Source organism: Pongo pygmaeus, chromosome 8 (assembly GCF_028885625.2).
Source record: "Pongo pygmaeus isolate AG05252 chromosome 8, NHGRI_mPonPyg2-v2.0_pri, whole genome shotgun sequence".
Taxonomy (NCBI): Eukaryota; Metazoa; Chordata; class Mammalia; order Primates; family Hominidae; genus Pongo; species Pongo pygmaeus.
The window spans coordinates 109,697,936-109,717,458 of NC_072381.2; the positions used below are offsets into that span (position 1 = coordinate 109,697,936).

Genomic DNA, 19,523 nt, shown 5'->3' on the forward strand with positions numbered 1-19,523 from the left:
GAAAGAATATTTTTTAAATACATAATTTATAATAATGAGAACTAGGAATCAGCCCCCCCAAAGGTTAAATAAATCATGTTACATTTATTTGACATAGTATTATGTAGCTGTTAAAATCATGTGTTTGCAAATTATTTTTAAAGATGGGAACATGTTTCTAATATGAATCTGAGAAAGACAATGCAAAATTATTTGTAGAGTTTGTCTCCAGTTTTGTCTGTGTGTATACAAAAAGGACTGGAGACATACCTAATTTGGCTCCTCCAATATCTCTAAAGAATATTAGAAATTGGGAGGTGGACTGGGACTTGGCATGTCACTGTGTTTCCAGCTGTAGATTTGAAAGTGGATCTGCCACCACCGTAGGATAGTAAGAGTTGGGCAAAGGTAAACCCCTTCATCTTAGTGGCATTGTTCTTAGGTTGTGGTAAATCCTGTCTTGCTCAAGAATGAATAAAGAAAACAGCAGCCTAATGGAGCCTATGGGAAAACATGCCTGAGAACCAAAGAAAGAGAATGGCTTCTAGAAGCCCCACGGTAAAGGTCTGGCTTTGAAAATGCTTCTATGGCAAGAACTTTAGGTTGAACCCTTTGAAATTGCCTTTTTGTGGTAAATAAGAAACAATTGACTATCAGCGATTTCATAAGGTTCTTAACCTAATAGAAGAAAATGCAGAGAAAAGGTTTGGCTTCCTTCAAAGAGTGTAAGTACGTAAAACCTGGTGCCAAGTTTCCCCTTGTGGGAGGAACAGTCTTTGTTTAGCAAAATACCTTGATATTTGCCTTGGTTTGAAAGGTGAGGCTCCATGAACCAGAGTGAAACAGTCATGTGAGAAAAGTAACAGGAAGTGGGAAAGGAGGAGTGGGTGGTGAGCAGGAAATGGGGAGTAGATGGGGAAGAATGGGAGAGGAGGGCACACAATGTCAGCATCAAGGCAGTAGGCTGGGCGCTGCTGGAATTGAGGAGTTCCCTGAGACAGGAATGATGGAGGAATTGCAGAAATCAGTGACGTCCAATATTTGATTTTAAGTTCCTCAAACCTCTGGTGGCAAATCTGCTACATCAACCCTGCATTGTGATTGCACTTTGCGGGCACAGGCATGGGGTGGTGAGGATGTGAGATGACACATCCCAGAAAAAGGACAGTATGTGCAAGAGACAAGATGCACCTGAGAATCTAGAATGCTATGGCAACAGCAAACCAGAGCCACAGCAAGTAGAAGAAATGCAATTCCTCCAAGAATTCTTGGAGATATTAGAGGGTTTGGGGGCTTCCCAGCACACAGAATGGAAAGTCTAGACCTGTTGTTGTTGTAAAGGACAAGGTGACCCCAGTAGAATACAGGACTGTCACCTGAGTTATAAATCCAACATGGCGTTACTGCTAGGAAAAAGCAAAGATGAAATAAAAAGGAAGAGTTGGACAAAATAAGAATCAATTTGTATAAAAACTAAAAAAAAAAAAAAAGAAGAAGAAAAAAAGGCAGATTTAAAATCCACACCAAAGTTAGTAAAGAACAGAATTGATTGTTGTGGAAAATGGAATCAGGCCAGGTGTGGTGGCTCATACCTGTAATCTTAGCACTTTGGGAGGCTGAGGCAGGAGGATCCCTTGAGGCCAGGAGTTCAAGACCAGCCTGGGCAACATGGGAGACCTGGTCTCTACAAAAATTATCATAGAGAAGATAAGAGAGAAGAGGGCAGAGAATAGAAACCAGCCTACAGAGAGTTGGTTTCTGATTATGGAAATGAGCCCCTAGTCAAGCATGTAGTGGGAAAATATTTTCTGGAGATGAAGAAAGACCTGTACAGGCTGACCATGTTCCAGGCAAAATCAGTGACAGGAGACTCTCCATAGACTTGCCCTAGAGGAAAGTCCTTTTGTGTGTGTGTTTCATCTACAATAATGAAGAAAAATTCTCTGTGAGAATTTAGGCAAGAAGAAAAAGCGGATAGATGCCTAGTTACCCTTTTTTGTTTTAATAGGAAAATGAGTGGAAGGAACCATATTAACATATTAATAGTGGTTATCTTTGGGTGATAAGGATACAAATTGTTTTAATTTGTTCCTTTTTTGCTTTTTTTTTTTTTTTTTTTTTCAGCTAGTCTAAAATGGATGGGCTGGGCTTGGTGGCTCACGCCTGTAATCCCAGCACTTTGGGAGGCCGAGGTGGGTGGATCACCTGAGGTCAGGAGTTCAAGTCCAGCCTAGCCAACATGGTGAAACCCCGTTTCTACTAAAAATACAAAAATTAGCTGGGTGTGGTGGTGGGCACCTGTAATCCCAGCTACTTGGGAGGCTGAGGCAGGCAAATCACTTGAACCTGGGAGGTGAGGTTGCACTGAGCTGAGATAGCGCCATTGCACTCCAGCCTGGGTGACAAGAGTGAAACACCATCTCAAAAAATAAATAAATAAATAAATAAAAATAAGAAAAAGTAAAATGGATATGTATTACTTTAGTATCCTGATTTAAAATATAAATAAACACTATTAATAACCTTGTCTTTCCTTCAGGGACCAAATAAAATTCCACCTCTCCCAAGAAGCTTTATTAAAAGTGATCTCTAATTCCTCTGTACTTGGCTCCCCTCCGGCAGTTGAGGAGGCCCATGTGCACGTAACTGTTATTTGCGTATGTCTGCCTCATTCTACACATTGGCTTCTTGGGGGCAAGTCTTCTTCAATTTTGAGTTCTTCATATTGCTTATTTACTAAATAAATACTCAAATATTTTTTGAACTAAGAATGAATGGAAAGCATAATTGGACATCTGAGTTAACTAGTCAGAGGCTCACTTTTAAGTATCTGTGTCAAGTTATTTTCTAATAATATATTTACTTATGACTATGGGTCTGCCCTTCCTTTAAATTCACGTGAAACATGTTACCACAATGGCTGATTTTATCTGAATTATCATTGGCATTTTTAGCTGTGAGTGACTTCCAGGCCTGGTCTCTTCTTCCTTCTGAGCTGCAAAACAGCATCAACATTTGCCTTCTTGTTCTTTCTTGCTTAGAGAAAGAAAAGTGAACTTGAAGATGCTAAACTCCTACATTATATTGTATTCATTTAGCTTGGCATTTGCCAGTGAGAAAGAAGATCCCCTTTTGTGCCTGAACTGGATGGCTCAGAATCCCAAACCTTTTCCTATGTGTTTGTCTCCGTCAAGACTTGCAATAATAATAGTGCATGATAAATAGCCACAGCATCTCAGTGGAACACAAAAACAAGCACTTATTTCTCATTCACACACCTGCAGTTGACAGAGGTTCAGCTGACCTAACCTGGGCTTGCCTGGACTTGGCTCTGGGATGTGGGTTGGGCTCAGTTCTGGACCACATGTTTCTTATCCTCCACATGCATGTTCTTCTCATGGGGGAAGGAAGGAGAACAAGAGACAAAGCCACGCATACAGGCACATTTCGTGTCTCTCTACTTGTCTAATATTCTGACCTCCCATTGGCTATAGCGAGTCACATGGCCAAGGCTAACATCAACAGCAAGGGAAATGCACTTCTCTCTTTAGGTTGTGGGACAAGGGGAGAGCGTGAACATTTGTTAAACCGTAAGATAATCTACCCCACGATTACAGCAGTTTTTATCCTCATGATTTTCCTTTGCTGCACTCTAATTTTCACTATTCAGATAAATTGAGAGGCATGAGAAATGGCATGGTAAGTTGTGATCTACCATATTTCCTGCTTTCTGAACTTTTACATATTCTAGATAAAACCACTCCTAGTAAATTATTAAATCTGCTGAACATTTTTCACATGATGCACTTGCCTCATTTTAGGATCTCCCTCTTTTTTCATTTCAAATATTAAACTTCTGGCAGTCACCTCCCAGACATTTTATATGCCAAAAAACATTCTTTTGAACAAATCCCTAACGACAAATTTCCTAGCTCTTTGCTCATTTGCCTATAACACTGTCAAGCAAAGCTTTTCAGGACAGAGGTTCCAGGAAATGAATAATAATGTGCTTTCAGGGACTTGATGCAAGCAAAGAAACCAAAAACTGATTAAAGAAATATTGTCCACTAGATAGATATCTTCATAATGAAATAAATCTCCTGTTTCGTTGATGTTAATTTGAATTTTATACAGAGCCTGTGTAATTGGGTAGAATCCTGGAGAGAGGAATCAAGGGAACACAAATTCTAAGCTTTTTCTATCATAATAAAAGAAGCACGCTTCATATCATTACTTTTCCTGCAGAACAGGATTTGATTCGGAGGAAAATCAAATTAACTTTTTAAAGTACTAGTATTATGTAACGTGATATAGTGTAAACTATCATAATAATTTGTTAACATTTATTAAATGATTAAATTACTATATGCTAAGTACTTATATGCTGGCACAGACGTATATTCTCTCACTTAAATCCTCATAATAGCCCTGTGAGATAGATATTATTATATCCCCCATTCATAATATAATATGTTATACAAATAAATCAAAGCCATAGATATGCCTCTCTAAATTCAAGATAGAGGGTAAAATAACAAGGCAAGAAAAACAGGGAAGACTCAATATTTCACAAGCCAGGGCGCGTAGTTGTTTTCTATTATTGCAGAGTGAGTTTTTCAGTTTCATTATGAAGGCAAAAGCATTGTCAGCATTCAAACCATTGACATCAAGTCAGGAAAACTTATTTGAGAAGTTTATTGTACTGATATTTCATCAAATGTACATTAAGGGGTTCCAAATGCAATCACCTACTTTCTAATCCCACCTTGGTCTATGTGATGTTTTGGCTATGCTGCAGTTTTCCTGTATGCATTATTGATTTCTATCTCACTCTTATTTCTATTGGCAGGTTGTTTTAACAGCAAAAGAAAAGGTAGGAGTAGGTTATAAACTGAGGCTGTACTTTTGTCACGCACTGTAAGCATTTTCTGGACTCCCCTGAAGCCTGGGAGTGCCAGGAGCACCAATTCTCTGGCTGTAATAAAACTTTCTATATTTGGATGTGATATATCTCATGAGTTGGTTTGAGGTATCTCAAAGTGTATATTAATTAAGCTCCAGCCTCACAGCGGGCAGCCTGTGTCTCTGATATACCACTTCTAACGGGGGCAGCTTGCTGACAAGAGGTTTGGCTACTACTTAACACCCATATACTTTATGAATTGTCGGGATTTGAACTTCTGCATGACTTTGGCCTGAATGATTTCCATAAAAATAAACCGAGTCCCAACACTTAGAAATACATTGCTTGTAAATTGTCTTTTCCGCTTGTTTCAATATTTGTTAATTCCTTTTATCTTCTTGGTGTCCTGATGGGTTCTTATCACTCCAGCTTCAAGAATCCAGAAGCAAGTTTGTGACTTTTGTGCACGTTGTCTGCAGAAAGACAGACCATGCTAGTTGGATGCTCAAAAAAGAAATGCCCCTGGCTACCTCCTTTCTCTGTGGCATTATTCTGCCTGTGCAAAGAATTATTCCTGTTCTAACATCTCTGAAAGTGACTGAACAAACAATTTTTTTCCTTTCTCTAACGTGCTGCTTGATATTCTGAATGCTGATGATGCTGTTCAAAGTATTTTCAATCTATTAAGCATTAACCTTTCAGTCTTAGATTCTCCCATAACACTTGGTGCATATCTCAGTTTACTGGTTATATCCGTTCCTTGATTATCCATTCTATGGTGAAGTCACTCCCTACAAGTGAACTTGAGGGTAGGGAATGTGTCTTATTCTTCTTTCTATCATGCGTGCTTTTACAGTGCCTGCCATAGGTAGGTCCTCAGTACCTGTTCATGGAGTGAATGAATAAATGGGGGAGTGAATGAATGAGTGAACAGAAATGTACTCTGTTCACTTTATGAAACCAACAGAAACCTTGAGATTAAAAAAGAACTAAAAAGAAAGATATAGGCCTAGCTCACTTGGGAAAATGCATGCAGAATCCTAAATGAAATTCCAGCAAACCAAATTCAACAGTACATTAAAAGAATCATCCAGTATGACCAAAGAGGGTTCATCCTGAAGCTGCAAGGATAGCTTTCTATTAAGAAAGCTATTGCTGGTGGTGTGGAAATGTAAAGTGTTACAGCCATTTTGGAAAGCAATCTAGCAATATCTATTAAAGTTGAAAATATATATGTCTTTTGAGCCAGCTATTCCACTCCTGGGAATCCATCCCACAGAAATAAAAGCACAAGTGCGTGAGAATACACATACAAAAATGTTTCCTGTAGCATGGTTCAGAGTGGCAAAAAAGTGGAAACAAAGTTAATGCCCATCAGTGGAGAAGAATTAAATTATGATGGCACACCCACGCTATGGGATATTATGCAACCTTTAAAGAGAATGAATTTGAGTGATGATTTCTACAAGGTATTATTCGATGATAAAAAGGAAAGTGCATAAGAGTAATTATAAGATCCCATTTGGCTAAAAAGTAAAAACAAACCCCAAAAAGCAAAACAGAAAACAAACAAATCTGTGTAGTTGTCTATTTACTCATTGAATAACTTTGTAAATATTACTTATTTTGATCTGTTTCCTTCTCTGTAAAATTGGGTGCAATAATAGTACATATCTTAGAGGATTTTTGAGAGATTAAAGGAGCTAATACATATAAAATATCAGGTACATAGAAAGTAACCGATGAATATTAGCTATTATTATTAGGTTGTAGACCTGAATAGAATATGCAGAATCCAATGAAAAATATGGAAGTATACGTAGTAGATTGTTAACCTAGTTTTGTTTCGTGTAGAAGAGGGGCTGATGTTGAAGGGAGAAAGAAAGTTCAAGTAAATAAGGAAAATAAATGTATATTTCACATTTATGAATTTATTTTAAGTTATGGCACATGGAACTATATATAAAGAACTTAAAATATTTTTAAAAGGAAAAATCTGTTATTAGGTTTATCAAATCAGTTGACCCAATAAGAAAGAATAGTACAAAATTATATACATTGAAAGACATTTACTAAAATTCAATCCCATCCCTCCTTAAGCACCTGTAAAAAAATTTTGAAAGGTGCTTATTTAAATATATAAAGGATAAATGTTTAAAATCATAGCCATCATTAACTCTGATAGGGAAAGAATAGAACCGGACTTCTCATTTATGTATTTTCTGGGATGGTAGTTCTGCAAGTGGAAAAAATGGATTCTTGTAAGTGCAATAATTCGGGAACATGTTGCTCACAAGTAGCCCATACCTGAGTCATGGTGAATATCAGGATGGCAGAAGTCTAAGAGGTCCTTTTCCACCTTTCGTTCTAGGTAAACTGTCACTTCCTCAGAGACGTGGGCCCAGAGACATGGCCCTGTTTCTTCATATGTGTCCCCTTTTCCTCCATGCTCTGTCACATTGCTCTGTGTCCTCCCATTACAACCATTAATTAAGGGAACACCAAGAAACACAGCGAAATTTTCTTAAGAATTTTCTCCTTATGTGCTCTAGCTGTTATTTACACTGTAGTTTCCTTGATTTAATCAGATTTCTTCGTGAAAATTTTTCTTCTTAAGGACTTTTTAAAGAAGTTTACCTTTAAAAAAGCAACTTCTGTGAACATTGCAGCAGAGCGTCATGATGACGTCATTGCTACTGTGTGCATGGCTTGTTGAGAGGTATTGACTCATGGTGGAATTTCAGGTGTTGGTTTTTCATACTTGCAAAAATGAGGCAGTAGTTCTTCCATCCCATCTTTCCTGGAAGTATTTTGTGCACAATAGAATGCATTTTTACGGAGTGGCTTTTCAGTTCCCCTGATGGAGTGAGTTTGACATTGGCAAGATAACGTTATGATTGCTATCAAAGTTCGAAGACCATTTTTCTTTCTTGTGGTTAACTTTATAAGCAGCCAGTGTGGCCAAACAGCTAGGTTATCTCTTATCTTTCTTAGTGCTTTGTGTTAAGCTCTGTTTAAGCCTGCGACTATTTTTTTCCCCTTTTTTGGGGGTAGGGTGGTCAGGAGAGGTTTTCAGAATTGAAAGAATTTCTTCTCTTTTTTTTTCTTTCTTGTGATCACAAAATAACTGTGTTAAGCTTTATACTTGAGCAGAACTCTAGTATAGACAAAATGTGTGTTTGCCCCTAATCAGTTGGGCTGAATTTCTGTGTTGTACTGCAGTGATTACAGCCACTGTCAGATTTTCTGATTACTGGCGTCTCTACCAGCCACCCTTAGATAAAAAACTCCATTTGTCCTGAACCAATAAGCACAGATGGGCTATTTAACCACATTCATATACTTCTTTCTCCTCCAGGTCCTTATGAACATGGAAGACATAAAAGTTCGTGAAACGCAGATTTTTGACTACAGGAAAAAAATAGCTGAATCAGAAATTAAATTAAAACAGCAACAGAACCTATATGAAGCTGTGAGATCAGACAGGAATCTGTATAGCAAAAATCTGGTTGAGGCTCAGGTAAATAATATATTTATGTCCTTACATTTTGATTTATTCTCACCCTGCATTTAAAACAGTTTCTGTTATCCTAATGGCAGAATTTAGAATAGATTAAAAAAAAAACTCGTGAAATTCACCTGAAAAGATCAATTTACGCAAAACTATCAGGTTATTTGAAATGGAAATGACACATCTTAATAGGATGTGGGCTCATGGTCCTACTTTTAATTATTATGTAGAATTACTATTCTCGTCTTTCTACTTTTTTTTTTTTTTGAGATGGAGTCTCGCTCTGTCACCCAGCTGGAGTGCAGTGACGCGATCTCGGCTCACTGCGACCTCTGCCTCCTGGGTTCAAGTGATTCTCCTGCCTCAGTCTCCTGAGTAGCTGGGATTACAGGCCCATGCCACCATGCCTGGCTAATTTTTGTATTCTCAGTAGAGACAGGGTTTTCACCATGTTGACCAGGCTGGTCTCGAACTCCTGACCTCAAGTGATCCACCTGCCTTGGCCTCCCAAAGTGCTGGGATTACAGGCATAAGCCACTGTGCCCAACTCTCTTTCTAATTTTTAAAACTGCTAATAGCTACCATGACTCAGAGGGCAGCAGCATACTCTTGAATTCCAGAGCTTCACTTCAAAATCTTTTAGTTATATGTTTGTTGTGCTTCCAATTCCTTTCGTGAAAGGAGGAATAAGGTGTGTGTGTGTGATGTTCCTTATGCATATTTTGTGTGTATTTCATGAGAACATTTTGAGAGTTAATACTGTAAAGTACTTTGAGGTCGATGGGCACTAGAGACAAAGGAATAGCCTAGTTGTAATTGATCAAGAGACCATCGTTTTGAGAGAGCGTCCCTTAAATCTCTGAAATATATATTGAACTTCCACAGGGACGATGATGTCTAATTCACTTTCAAACATTTCTCCTTTCATTTTGTTAGGATGAAATAACAGAAATGAAGAGAAAGTTAAAGATTATGACCCATCAGGTAGATCAGCTGAAAGAAGAAATCTCTGCCAAAGAGTCCGCACTTGTGAAGCTGCACCTGGAACAGCAGCGAATAGAAAAGGAAAAGGAAACATTGAAGGTACTGACCTCATAGTAAAAGCAAAGGACTAACAATTCATCAGCCCACTCAGGCAGCCTTCAGTCTCACTGAAGGCAGCAAGGGGCAGGGAGAACAACCATGCCTGCCTGTGGTCACAGTTGCTAGTTACCCAAACCAAGCACACAAGGCACCAGGAGGATGAGCTTTACCATCTCTAGGTCAGGGCTCCTTACAGGTGGTGCTGCTAGGTAGAATGGGGGAAGGGAGCAGTGGAGATGCACACACACCCCCTTCATTTATGCAGGCTATCATACATCAGTGGGAGAGAACCTAGCAGGTCGGCAGTGCCAAGAAGTCCTTGAATTTACAAGCTCGCTACAATCCCTCTGCATTTACAACCAAGTACAACCATTGTGCTCACACCCAACCCTCCCAAACTCCTCCCTGGGCCTTCTATAAGGTGATGCTTTGTACCTCTGTTTTTTACTTTGTGTGCATGTGACGTTTCTATCTGCAGTCTTATTAACTGGGTGTTAAAGCTCTGTTCTCACTTGGTTTACCCTTGACCAGGTTGTAGTTCACTTTACCTCTGCGGGTCTAAGAACTTTGCAGCTGCTCTTCCAGGGATCATCTCTGTCTTCATATATCTTACTAAGACGTACCCTTTAAAATCTACTAATTTAGGATATTCTATGTCTACTAACTTAAGGACCCTTTCCAAGAATACAAAGCAAATAATTATGCCATTTTAAATCCTCTAACCAAATATGTTTTACTATACACACCACTAAACCTAATGTATTTTTCTTTTCCCTATCCAGTCCAATAGATTTCCCTTCCAATCCATTTGACCAAGGATTAAAAAAGGAACTTCTAAGAAAATAATGCCACTTTTGTTATGAAAACATATGTGCAGAATACTCATGGGTGCTTAAGAGCCACTTGCAGAAACTGTTTACAACAAATTAGAGACTGGGTACCTTGCTTTCTGCACATATTAGTTTTCGAAGATAGTCACTGTCTTGAAAATTTATATCTAGCGTTGGGCAGGTTCAATGCCATATTTTCTAGATTGTAAGATGCCATAGATTGAAATAGGCACTCTCAATTTAATAATGAGTTTTGTCAAGTTAATTATAGGTTTTCATGGAAATAGAATTACTACATTAAATTAACGTAAAGCTCATTTCATTTGAGAAAGATTAAACTGTAACAAAAGTGCATGTATAAAAAAGATATTGTAACTGATATATTTACCTGTCTCAGACATTCATCTCCCCCACTCTAGCTTATGATAGAAAAAGAATAGAAGATTCTGCATTTTTTATATATAAAGAAATATACATATATTTTCTAAAACTGAAAAATGTTCTGCATCTTTGCCCTTATACTCCTCGTTCGAAACCAGAGTTTTATAGGAAACAGTTTGTTCCACTGTGAAGCTTGTAGTGGGATAGGGTTTATTTATTGCTGAATGAATCGGAAGAAACTTATTTTAAACATTGCTTCATCCATGAGCGGTATGGATCATGTTAGCAAGGCTCAATGTAATCCATTTGGTGCATCATCTCTTTCTCTTTAAAGGATGGTGTTGGGTCTCATCTCTTACTTTCCCTAGTAATGCTCTATTCAAAAGATTAATTATTACTCCATACTGGGATCCAAGTTGGAACTAATGTTGTTCTACAAAATCCTGCTTTAGAACAACTGTCCTATACAAAATATCAATTATTCCTAATTCCTCAGAGTTTGGCTTTAGCTAATATTTGTTTCATTTATGGCCTCTGCCATCAGGTGTCTACATAAAGCTCCAAAGAAGCATCATAATACAATAAAATACAGGGCAATAAAGTCCTGTATCATTTGGACCTGGGCCAGCAGATTTGGCAGCTGGTGAACATGAAGGATGATTAAAAGGCTTCTGCTCCAGAGACTGCTCCAAATGGAGAATCCCAGGTCTGGATGGCTTTGGGTCATTGATTATAGGAAGATGATTGCTTTGGACTTACTGTTGAACTGGGATGCCCTTTCTCCCTGCATTTCCAATGAAGGCAAGAATGAGGAGCAGAGAGAGAGGCCTGCCTGATTTATTATTTGAGGCTATCCAAGGATGACTTGCAATGGTGTTCCGACTGGATAATTTTGGCCTATCATTAAGCCCGTTTGACATTCTCTAGAAAAATATGACAGCTCAAAAGTTGAGTTTTAGCCTCTTGACTTTTTTAGCCTAAGAATGAATCACATTTCACACAGGTCCCTGGATTTCATGCATCTGAAGTCTGCCAACCAAAACCCTGAGGGAAAGGGCAGATTTTCTAGTAGCTTTACTCCAAGAGACATTTATCTTATTATTGCGAGTTGTACGAAGCTACGCGGGTACATAATCCCTCCTGGAGGGGCAAGCCCTTGCCTGCTAGGTAGTCTGTGAGATACCCTTGGACAGGACAATTCAATTTACGACTTTTCCAAGCCGATAGGCAAATGACTGTCTTTAGTAAGTCATCCTCATCTTCATTCATCCCCTTCAGCAGACAAATCTTGTCCTTCCATGTTTCTTTTACTTTTTCTGTTGCTACCAGTCTCCACTGATGCCTGAGGATCCTGTACACTGTCAGCACATTATGGTTGTGACAGGATGTCAATAGTTCTCTGTAGATGTTGCTGTGTCTGCATTCATCTGCGCATTGTGTCCCAGGCTTGTTTCATCAGCACTGAAGGAACCATCTCATTTGGAGTGTCTGCCTTCCAGTCCTAACAAGCCCCTGATTCTATCTTGTCTCTTTCCAATCATCCTACATGTATCTGAGAGCACTTTGATTCTTGGTGAATAATTCAGCAGCAAATTATCTGTGTCCAGAGCTCAGCACCACATTAGGGCCTGGCTTCAGGGCACCATATTCTTTTACTCAGTGGACTCTGTAGCCTGCCATAGATAGGGAGCTGTTATCCATGACAGAGAGAGAGAGAGAGAGAGAGAGAGAGAGAGAGAGAGAAAGAGAAAGAGAGACAGAGCCTAATTATTCTCATGGCTAGAAGACTTCAGGTGGTACTATTTGTTTTGCTAGATTTAAACAGATGATTTCTATGAAACTCGGTTTGAGATCATGTATGAATGGGAGAAATTCTACAAGTATGACTCTTGAGATATGATTTATGCCCATAGCCAAATCTGGTTACAGATAATCCATAATGCCTTTTGCAAAATTGTATAATTGTGGAAGCAGTGAGTAAAGGCTGTGTCTCGCCATCTCATTACAACTTTATACCACCAGTAACACTTGGATAGGTGCAGAAACCTCAGGTCCCACCTAGGGCGTTGCTTGATGAGCTTTTGAATGCATAGTGGTTGTTGCCATCCTTCCTGGGTGAGATGGCTCAGATTTATAACTGCTAAATGCATTAGACCCAAGATATTTTGTTGATATTAACATTTTCTGCCAATGTCTAATGCCACATTTTGTTTACAGCCCATAAATTTATGACATAAGGAGACCACTCAGAATTTTGATATATTATTTTGATATATTGTATTGTATTGGCAATGCCAAATACACGAGTGGTCTTACATTTCAGACAGATACTTTTACACACTGTTGATTGCATTTTAATATAACAGGGGTTTCATTTTGTTCTGCTGATTGATTCTGATCAGCTCTTGGCACTTAAGAACAGGGAAGTGAATGTTGCACATCTGGGAAAATAAAAGTTTTATTAAAGAAAGCATGAGCCAAATAGGTATTTTATTGCTGTCTTTGCTGTCACCTTAAATGATTATAGAAACAGAAAGGCTGGTTCTTTGCTCTGTTTCCTAACAGACAATCCCCCCAAGTGGTAAATACTAGATGAGATCTTTTCTCAATAAGTATTTCCTTTTGCTTATCCCTAGACCAAAACATATTTCATGAATGAACAAACAAAACGTCATAAAAGAAACCCTTGGTTTTATAGTACCTGGTTGCATTCAGTTTGTGACATTACACATCTGTTACGAGGTACACAGTATCTTTTACTGTTTGGATAAGTCTGAGATGTAGAATTAATGACTTTTGGTTTTCATGGGGCAGAGACAGACCGTAACTAAAGTTGGGTTGGTTCAAAGGCACTTAAAAGTATGAGGTTTCCATCATCTTGGTGTCATTTCTTGGTAGGTGGAGGTCCAAATACTGACTTGAAGGAAAAAATTATTACTCTTTTACTGACATTTGCCAACTTGCAAGCCATTGACAAGTTGAAACCTTAATATTATCATGTCATCTCCGTTGTGATTCCAGCATGGGAGAAAGCAGAGCTCTTCCTCCTCATTTGCTTCTTCTTGTTCTGACCTGGTCTGTGATATCCATCATCCATCCCAGTTGGGCATGGAACCTCTCAAAGGCATATTCTTCTTTCCTGTAACGTATGTAACTTTGGTTCCCCCACTGCATGCCCTATATAGTGCATGGCACACAAGGCCTTTCCCTGTCTGGCTTAGCTGTTTGTGAGCCTTACCTCCAGCTATTCCCTACCTAACTCTCTAATTCAGCCATATTGGCTGTTTCACTGTCTGGTGAACACACCAGGTACTTTACAGTTTGCACGCCTTTGTTCCCACAGGCCTGACTATTGAATGCCCTGCTCTAACACATAACCTTCCATGTTGGCAGTATCTGTCAACTGCCAGTGACCTTACTGGTTCTTCCCTCTAAACCCAAGGCAGAAATATAAACTCCTTTATGTGTACACGCATGTCCTTTTCACATAGTTAGATAGCATTTTCACACTTGTTGGTTATTCGTCATCTTCAATGGATGGCGAATCCCTCAAGTCTTGCTTATCTTCTATATTTAATTTGGAACTCTTGGGTGGTAACAGTAGAAGGAGCACAGGCTTTGGAATCAAAAGATCTGGGTTGGAATCTCAATCTGCTATTTAATAGCTCCATGACCTTGGGCAAGTTATTTGCTTTTGTCTCTGTAATTGCATTAAACGGAGATAGGAGTAGCTACGCAAATGCCTAGTATCACGCCTGGGATATGGTAGGTCACAAACAAACTTGTGGAATAGAAGTGAATGTGCGCTTTGATGAGACAAAAATTGTCCTGCTGAAACTTAACAGTCCATAGCACCCTTTCTCCATAATTCCTATGATTTTCATATAAACTTAGGGGCCAGATTCAGGTCTGAGCTCTCTGAGAAAGCATCCCTGCTACCCCCAGTCTAATGATGACTTTTCTTTGACCTCCCATAATATCAATTCACTGTCTGTGTGATAATCAAGACGCTGAAAAATTATTGCCTAGACTTCTTAATATTTGCAGAATATTTGTCTATCTTATCCTCTCATCTGGGTTGGAAGTGCCATAGAAGTAGGATCTATATATCTTTTTATAAATGACATCCCTTCTGTTTCATCAGGATGTTTTACAAGATAGACAGTTATTATCTTTGACTAGTTTAATTTTGCTTACAAAAGGCTTTACCTTTGCAGTTCATGTGCTGGTGGTGTTAGGGCCATTACAGGAGCTGGTACACACAGAGGCTTCCCCTGTCCTCACCCCCACATCCTGCTCTGCACTATTCTTTGTGAATTCTCCTGGTGTTTAGCTGGTAAGAGATAAAGTGCTGCTGAATACCAATAAAGCCCCTGCTACACATATATAGAAAAATGATAGAAATCCCTCAAGGGCACAACTCAGAATAAACGTGATGACTGTAATGTGCATTGCTATTTCTTTATGAGTGTGTGTGTGGTGTGTGTATGTGTGTGTGTGTGTGTTGTAAGCTTGTTTTGCTTGTGAGAGAGATCAAATTGTGTTAAATGAAACATCAGAGGAAAGAGTAAGAAGCACAGCTGTACATCTGAATCCGGGCCCTGTCGTCCTGGTTTGTGCTGTAACGAATTGAAATTTGCCTGTATCTTCCACTCTTTGTCAGGCTGAGCTGCAGAAGCTGAGACAACAAGCCCTGGAGACCAAACACTTTATTGAAAAGCAAGAAGCTGAAGAGAGAAAACTCCTGCGAATAATTGCCGAGGCTGACGGGGAGAGGTTGAGACAGAGGAAGGAATTAGACCAGGTAGAGCACCTCCTTGTCGGACTTGCAGACCTTGTCAACAGACACGAGTATTTAATTCCACCCTTCGAAACTTCCTTCCTCTCTAAGCTCTGCCAACCAGCCCTATTGGAAGAACAGCAGCAGAGACCCATCTTGTGTTGATTAATTATGAAATATTCACTCCTTTATTTGACTTATGAGCACTTCCCATGCCTTAGTCACTCCTCTAGGCACTAGGGACACGTTGGCCCCAAGACAATAAGGTTCATCCTCAAGGAGCTTGCATTCTAGTATAAAACAGTTGCTCACATATAATTGCAATTAATAATTACATGATTTGATCTTGACTGGGTGTTCACATGTGTGTGTAAGATATGCCTCCCTCAAACCTTATCACAATGTCGGCACATTACCCATCCAACATGAAAAAAATAAAAAACAATTTGGGAGATAGAAACCCAAATGCATAATTTGGGGGTTAGAAATTTAACTGCTCTGAGGGACCTGGCAGAGAGAAGTTGGCCAGTGCAAGACAGAAGGAAGTAGTGGAACTTGGCAAGAGCTAGCCCACCATGAAGTCATTCAGGTTTGAACATTTATAAATATAATGGGTTTGGAAATAAACAAAACAATACACACATGGGCTACAGATTATTAGATGGTTGGACTATTATTATTTTTGAGACAGAGTCTCTCTCTGTCACCCAGGCTAGAGTGTGGTGGCACCATCTCGGCTCACTACAACCTTCTCCTCCCAGGCTCCAGTGATCCTCCCACCTCAGCCTCCCAAGTAGCTGGGACTACAGACATGTGCCACTGCGCCTGGCTAATTTTTATATTTTTAGTAGAGATGGGGTTTCACCATGTTGGCCAGGCTGGTTGCAAACTCCTGGCCTCAAGTGATCTGCCCGTCTTGGCCTCCCAAAGTGCTGGGATTACATGCATGAGCCACTGTACCCAGCCTTGGACTATTATTATTAATATTATTAAGAATTATCTGTTGTATGGTGTTTTCAAAAACTCTAATGGGAGGGGTCCAGTGTTGATTGTCTAGCCAGCTCTTTCCAGTGCCCAGCCCATGTGGTGCCCAGTACATGCGGGCGTTTGATGGATACTCATTGAATGAATGGTGCTGCCACAATGAAAAGCTAAGGCTTCTTCTTCCCTGGTGACTATGCCCCTCCCTACCTTCCTAGGTCATCAGTGAGAGAGATATCCTGGGGTCTCAGCTTGTTCGGCGCAATGACGAGTTAGCTTTGCTCTATGAGAAGATCAAGATCCAACAGTCTGTGCTGAATAAAGGGGAGAGCCAGTACAACCAGAGGTTGGAGGACATGAGAATCCTCAGACTTGAGATCAAGAAGCTTCGCCGGGAAAAGGGGATTCTTGCCAGGAGTGTGGCTAATGTTGAAGAACTCAGGTAATAGATAATAGAACTCAGGGCTGAGGGCGCAGTGCAACGTGGGGAGCTCCTAAAATCACTTCGTAGTCATGCTTGTTGCTCATTGAAGGTCTTTATTGAGTTGTACAAAATGAAGTTTACAGGATGAAATTATTAACGAATAATAAGAACAGCTTTTCCATAACATCTCCATTGTGCCCATGCTGTGTCACAAAAATGAACCAGCTTCCTTTCGGGAGGGTATGGGCAAGTGCAAAAAGGTTTTTAAAAAACCGTATTCTGGATTTTACAAAATAATTTTCAAGGAAATTAGTTACAATTCAGAAATTTTTTCCCCCAATGAGCTTTCTTGAATTTCTTTAATAAGTCAGTATGCAAGAGAGGGAGCATCAATATTGAAATTTAATCTGGTAACATTTGCACATCTTTTTCTTGGAATTATATACAGGAAGAAAAGAGGTGGAAAATATAATTTTATCACTACTTGAAAACTTCGTTTCCTTAGAAGGCGGCCAAATTTTATATCTCACTTTTGATTTATCTTCTGCAGCTTTCACTTTAGCTTAGTGCGCCTTCTTCTTTCTTTAAATCTTGCATTACACAAGATCTACTTTCCCTTTGGGAAAACGTCACCATGTTTTATATAGGCAATTGCAGGAAACCAAATAAGAGTTCTGGTATTTTCTCAGTAGCTATCCTTATTCCCCACAGACTTGTAGATGAACAGTATCCTTGACCATCTTGGAATAAGGACATGGTTTGGATCTGCTTCTCAAATCAATTGGGTTAGAAGGTAGTTTGGATATTTAATTGCAATGAATATATTCAGGAATAGCGAGGTTGCCACTATCAAGGATAGATCAATACTTTTTCTTTTTTTTTTCTTTTGGAGTTGCTTGTATTTCAGATGATGAAAGTAGTACAAATTCATTGTAGAAAATATGAGAAATGCAGAAAAAATATAAAGAAGGGATTAGAAAATCACTCATAACTTTACTACCCAGAGATACCACCATTGACATTTTGGAGACAAATGGATTCATTCTAAGTAGCTATTGAATAGACTCCAAACCATCACTAAACTTGTCAGCCATGAGTTATTTTCATTACATACACAAAGGACCAAATTTTATCCATTCCCATTCAGTATTGCTAGTTTGTTGACAATATATTTTATTTTTCTTTTCAATGGGAAGACAACTTAATAAAGGTTGGAGGCAAGCTAGTATGAATTCCAGTCTGTCTTGCTACCTACAAGCTGTGTGACCTTGGGCAAGTCACTGAACTTCCCTGAGCTTTGGACTTGTAGTCACAATTAAACAGGAAAACAAATCAATGTGCCTAGTACAGAGTCTAGTACAAAGCAGGCGGTCAAATACAGTAGCTAATATTTCTGCCCTCCCCTTCTGATGACATTCTAGAAAATTGAAGTGTTAAAAATATGCTTTTAATTCTAAGCAGCTTGCTCTGAGCGCCCTGTTGAGTGAACATCATGCAGTTAATTCTAATGGTTTGTCCTGCTAATGAGGGGAAGTTGTATTATTGGTTTAAATGAAGCGATTAAGTAAAAGAGATGGCTTAGTATTAGTAATCTGCACCCCTGCAGCAGGCGAGGACAGATAATAACATCCTTATTGCCTGTGTCAATGCAAGTGCTTGCTTCTTCTCTGCCTCCCAACGTCTCATTCGATAGGGCGACAGCCAGCTCGCAACACTGAGGATGGTTGTCGCATATTACCTATCAACTAGAGATTTCTGAAGATTTTAGCGGTGTGTTTCAGCCAGAGCTAGTTATTCAGGACTTTTTCAGCCATCTGTGTAGTTGTGGAACTCAACATAAAATCTCATCACGACTTCTAACTTGGATTTCTCAATCCGGGCTGCATGTGAGAATCGCCAAGACCTGTGAAGCCGGGGACCCATGCTAGACCATTAAACAGAATCCCTCTAAGGATTGGGTCCAGGAGAAGAGGTATTTTTCAAAGCTTCCCAGGGGATTTCAATGTGTAGTGAGGGTAGAGATGTATGCCCTAACTAGTGTTAGGTTATCACCTGAGCCTCAATATATTGCTGTCAGGTGCTGAGCTTGTGGACTGTAGCCAGTTCACTTATTACCACGGTAGAGACATTCAGAAACATTAAACAGTATATTGAAACTGTCATAATTCACTGCTGAAATGGTCTGACTCTGTGTCCCCACCCACACCTCACCTTGAATTGTAATAATCCCCACGTGTGATGGGTGGGGTCCAGGTGGAGACAATTGAACCACAGGGGTAGTTTCCCCCATGCTATTCTCATTGTAGTGATGTAGTGAATAAGTCTCATGAGATCTGATGGTTTTTATAAATGAGAGTTCCCCTAGAGAAGCTCTCTTGCCTGCCACCATGTAAGATGTTCCTTTGCTCTCCCTTTGTCTTCCTCCATGATTGTGAGGCCTTCCCAGCCATGTGGAACTGTGAGTCCATTAAACCTCTTTCCTTTAGAAATTACCCAGTCTTGGGTATGTCTTTATTAGCAGTGTGAGAAAAGACTAATACAATCCCCCTGCCCTTTGTTCTTTTCGTATACTTATAAATTTATTGAGTATCCAGAATCATGACTCTGACTCTGAGGCCCTGGCACTTTTTTTTTTTTGAAAGCTAAGCCAA

At 39.4% G+C, this 19,523-nt stretch overlaps 1 protein-coding gene and 1 pseudogene across 1 annotated transcript in view; both read left to right on the forward strand.

The window, feature by feature from the left end:
- Window positions 1-19,523, forward strand: part of CFAP58 (cilia and flagella associated protein 58) — a 105,566-nt gene that overhangs the window by 34,992 nt on the left and 51,051 nt on the right. The window contains exons 10-13 of the mRNA XM_054435952.1: window positions 8,241-8,402; window positions 9,330-9,476; window positions 15,351-15,491; window positions 16,667-16,890. Of these exons, the coding sequence (XP_054291927.1) occupies window positions 8,241-8,402; window positions 9,330-9,476; window positions 15,351-15,491; window positions 16,667-16,890 (674 nt within the window). The remainder of the gene's footprint in view (window positions 1-8,240; window positions 8,403-9,329; window positions 9,477-15,350; window positions 15,492-16,666; window positions 16,891-19,523) is intronic.
- Window positions 15,780-15,893, forward strand: LOC129007035 (small nucleolar RNA U13; annotated as a pseudogene).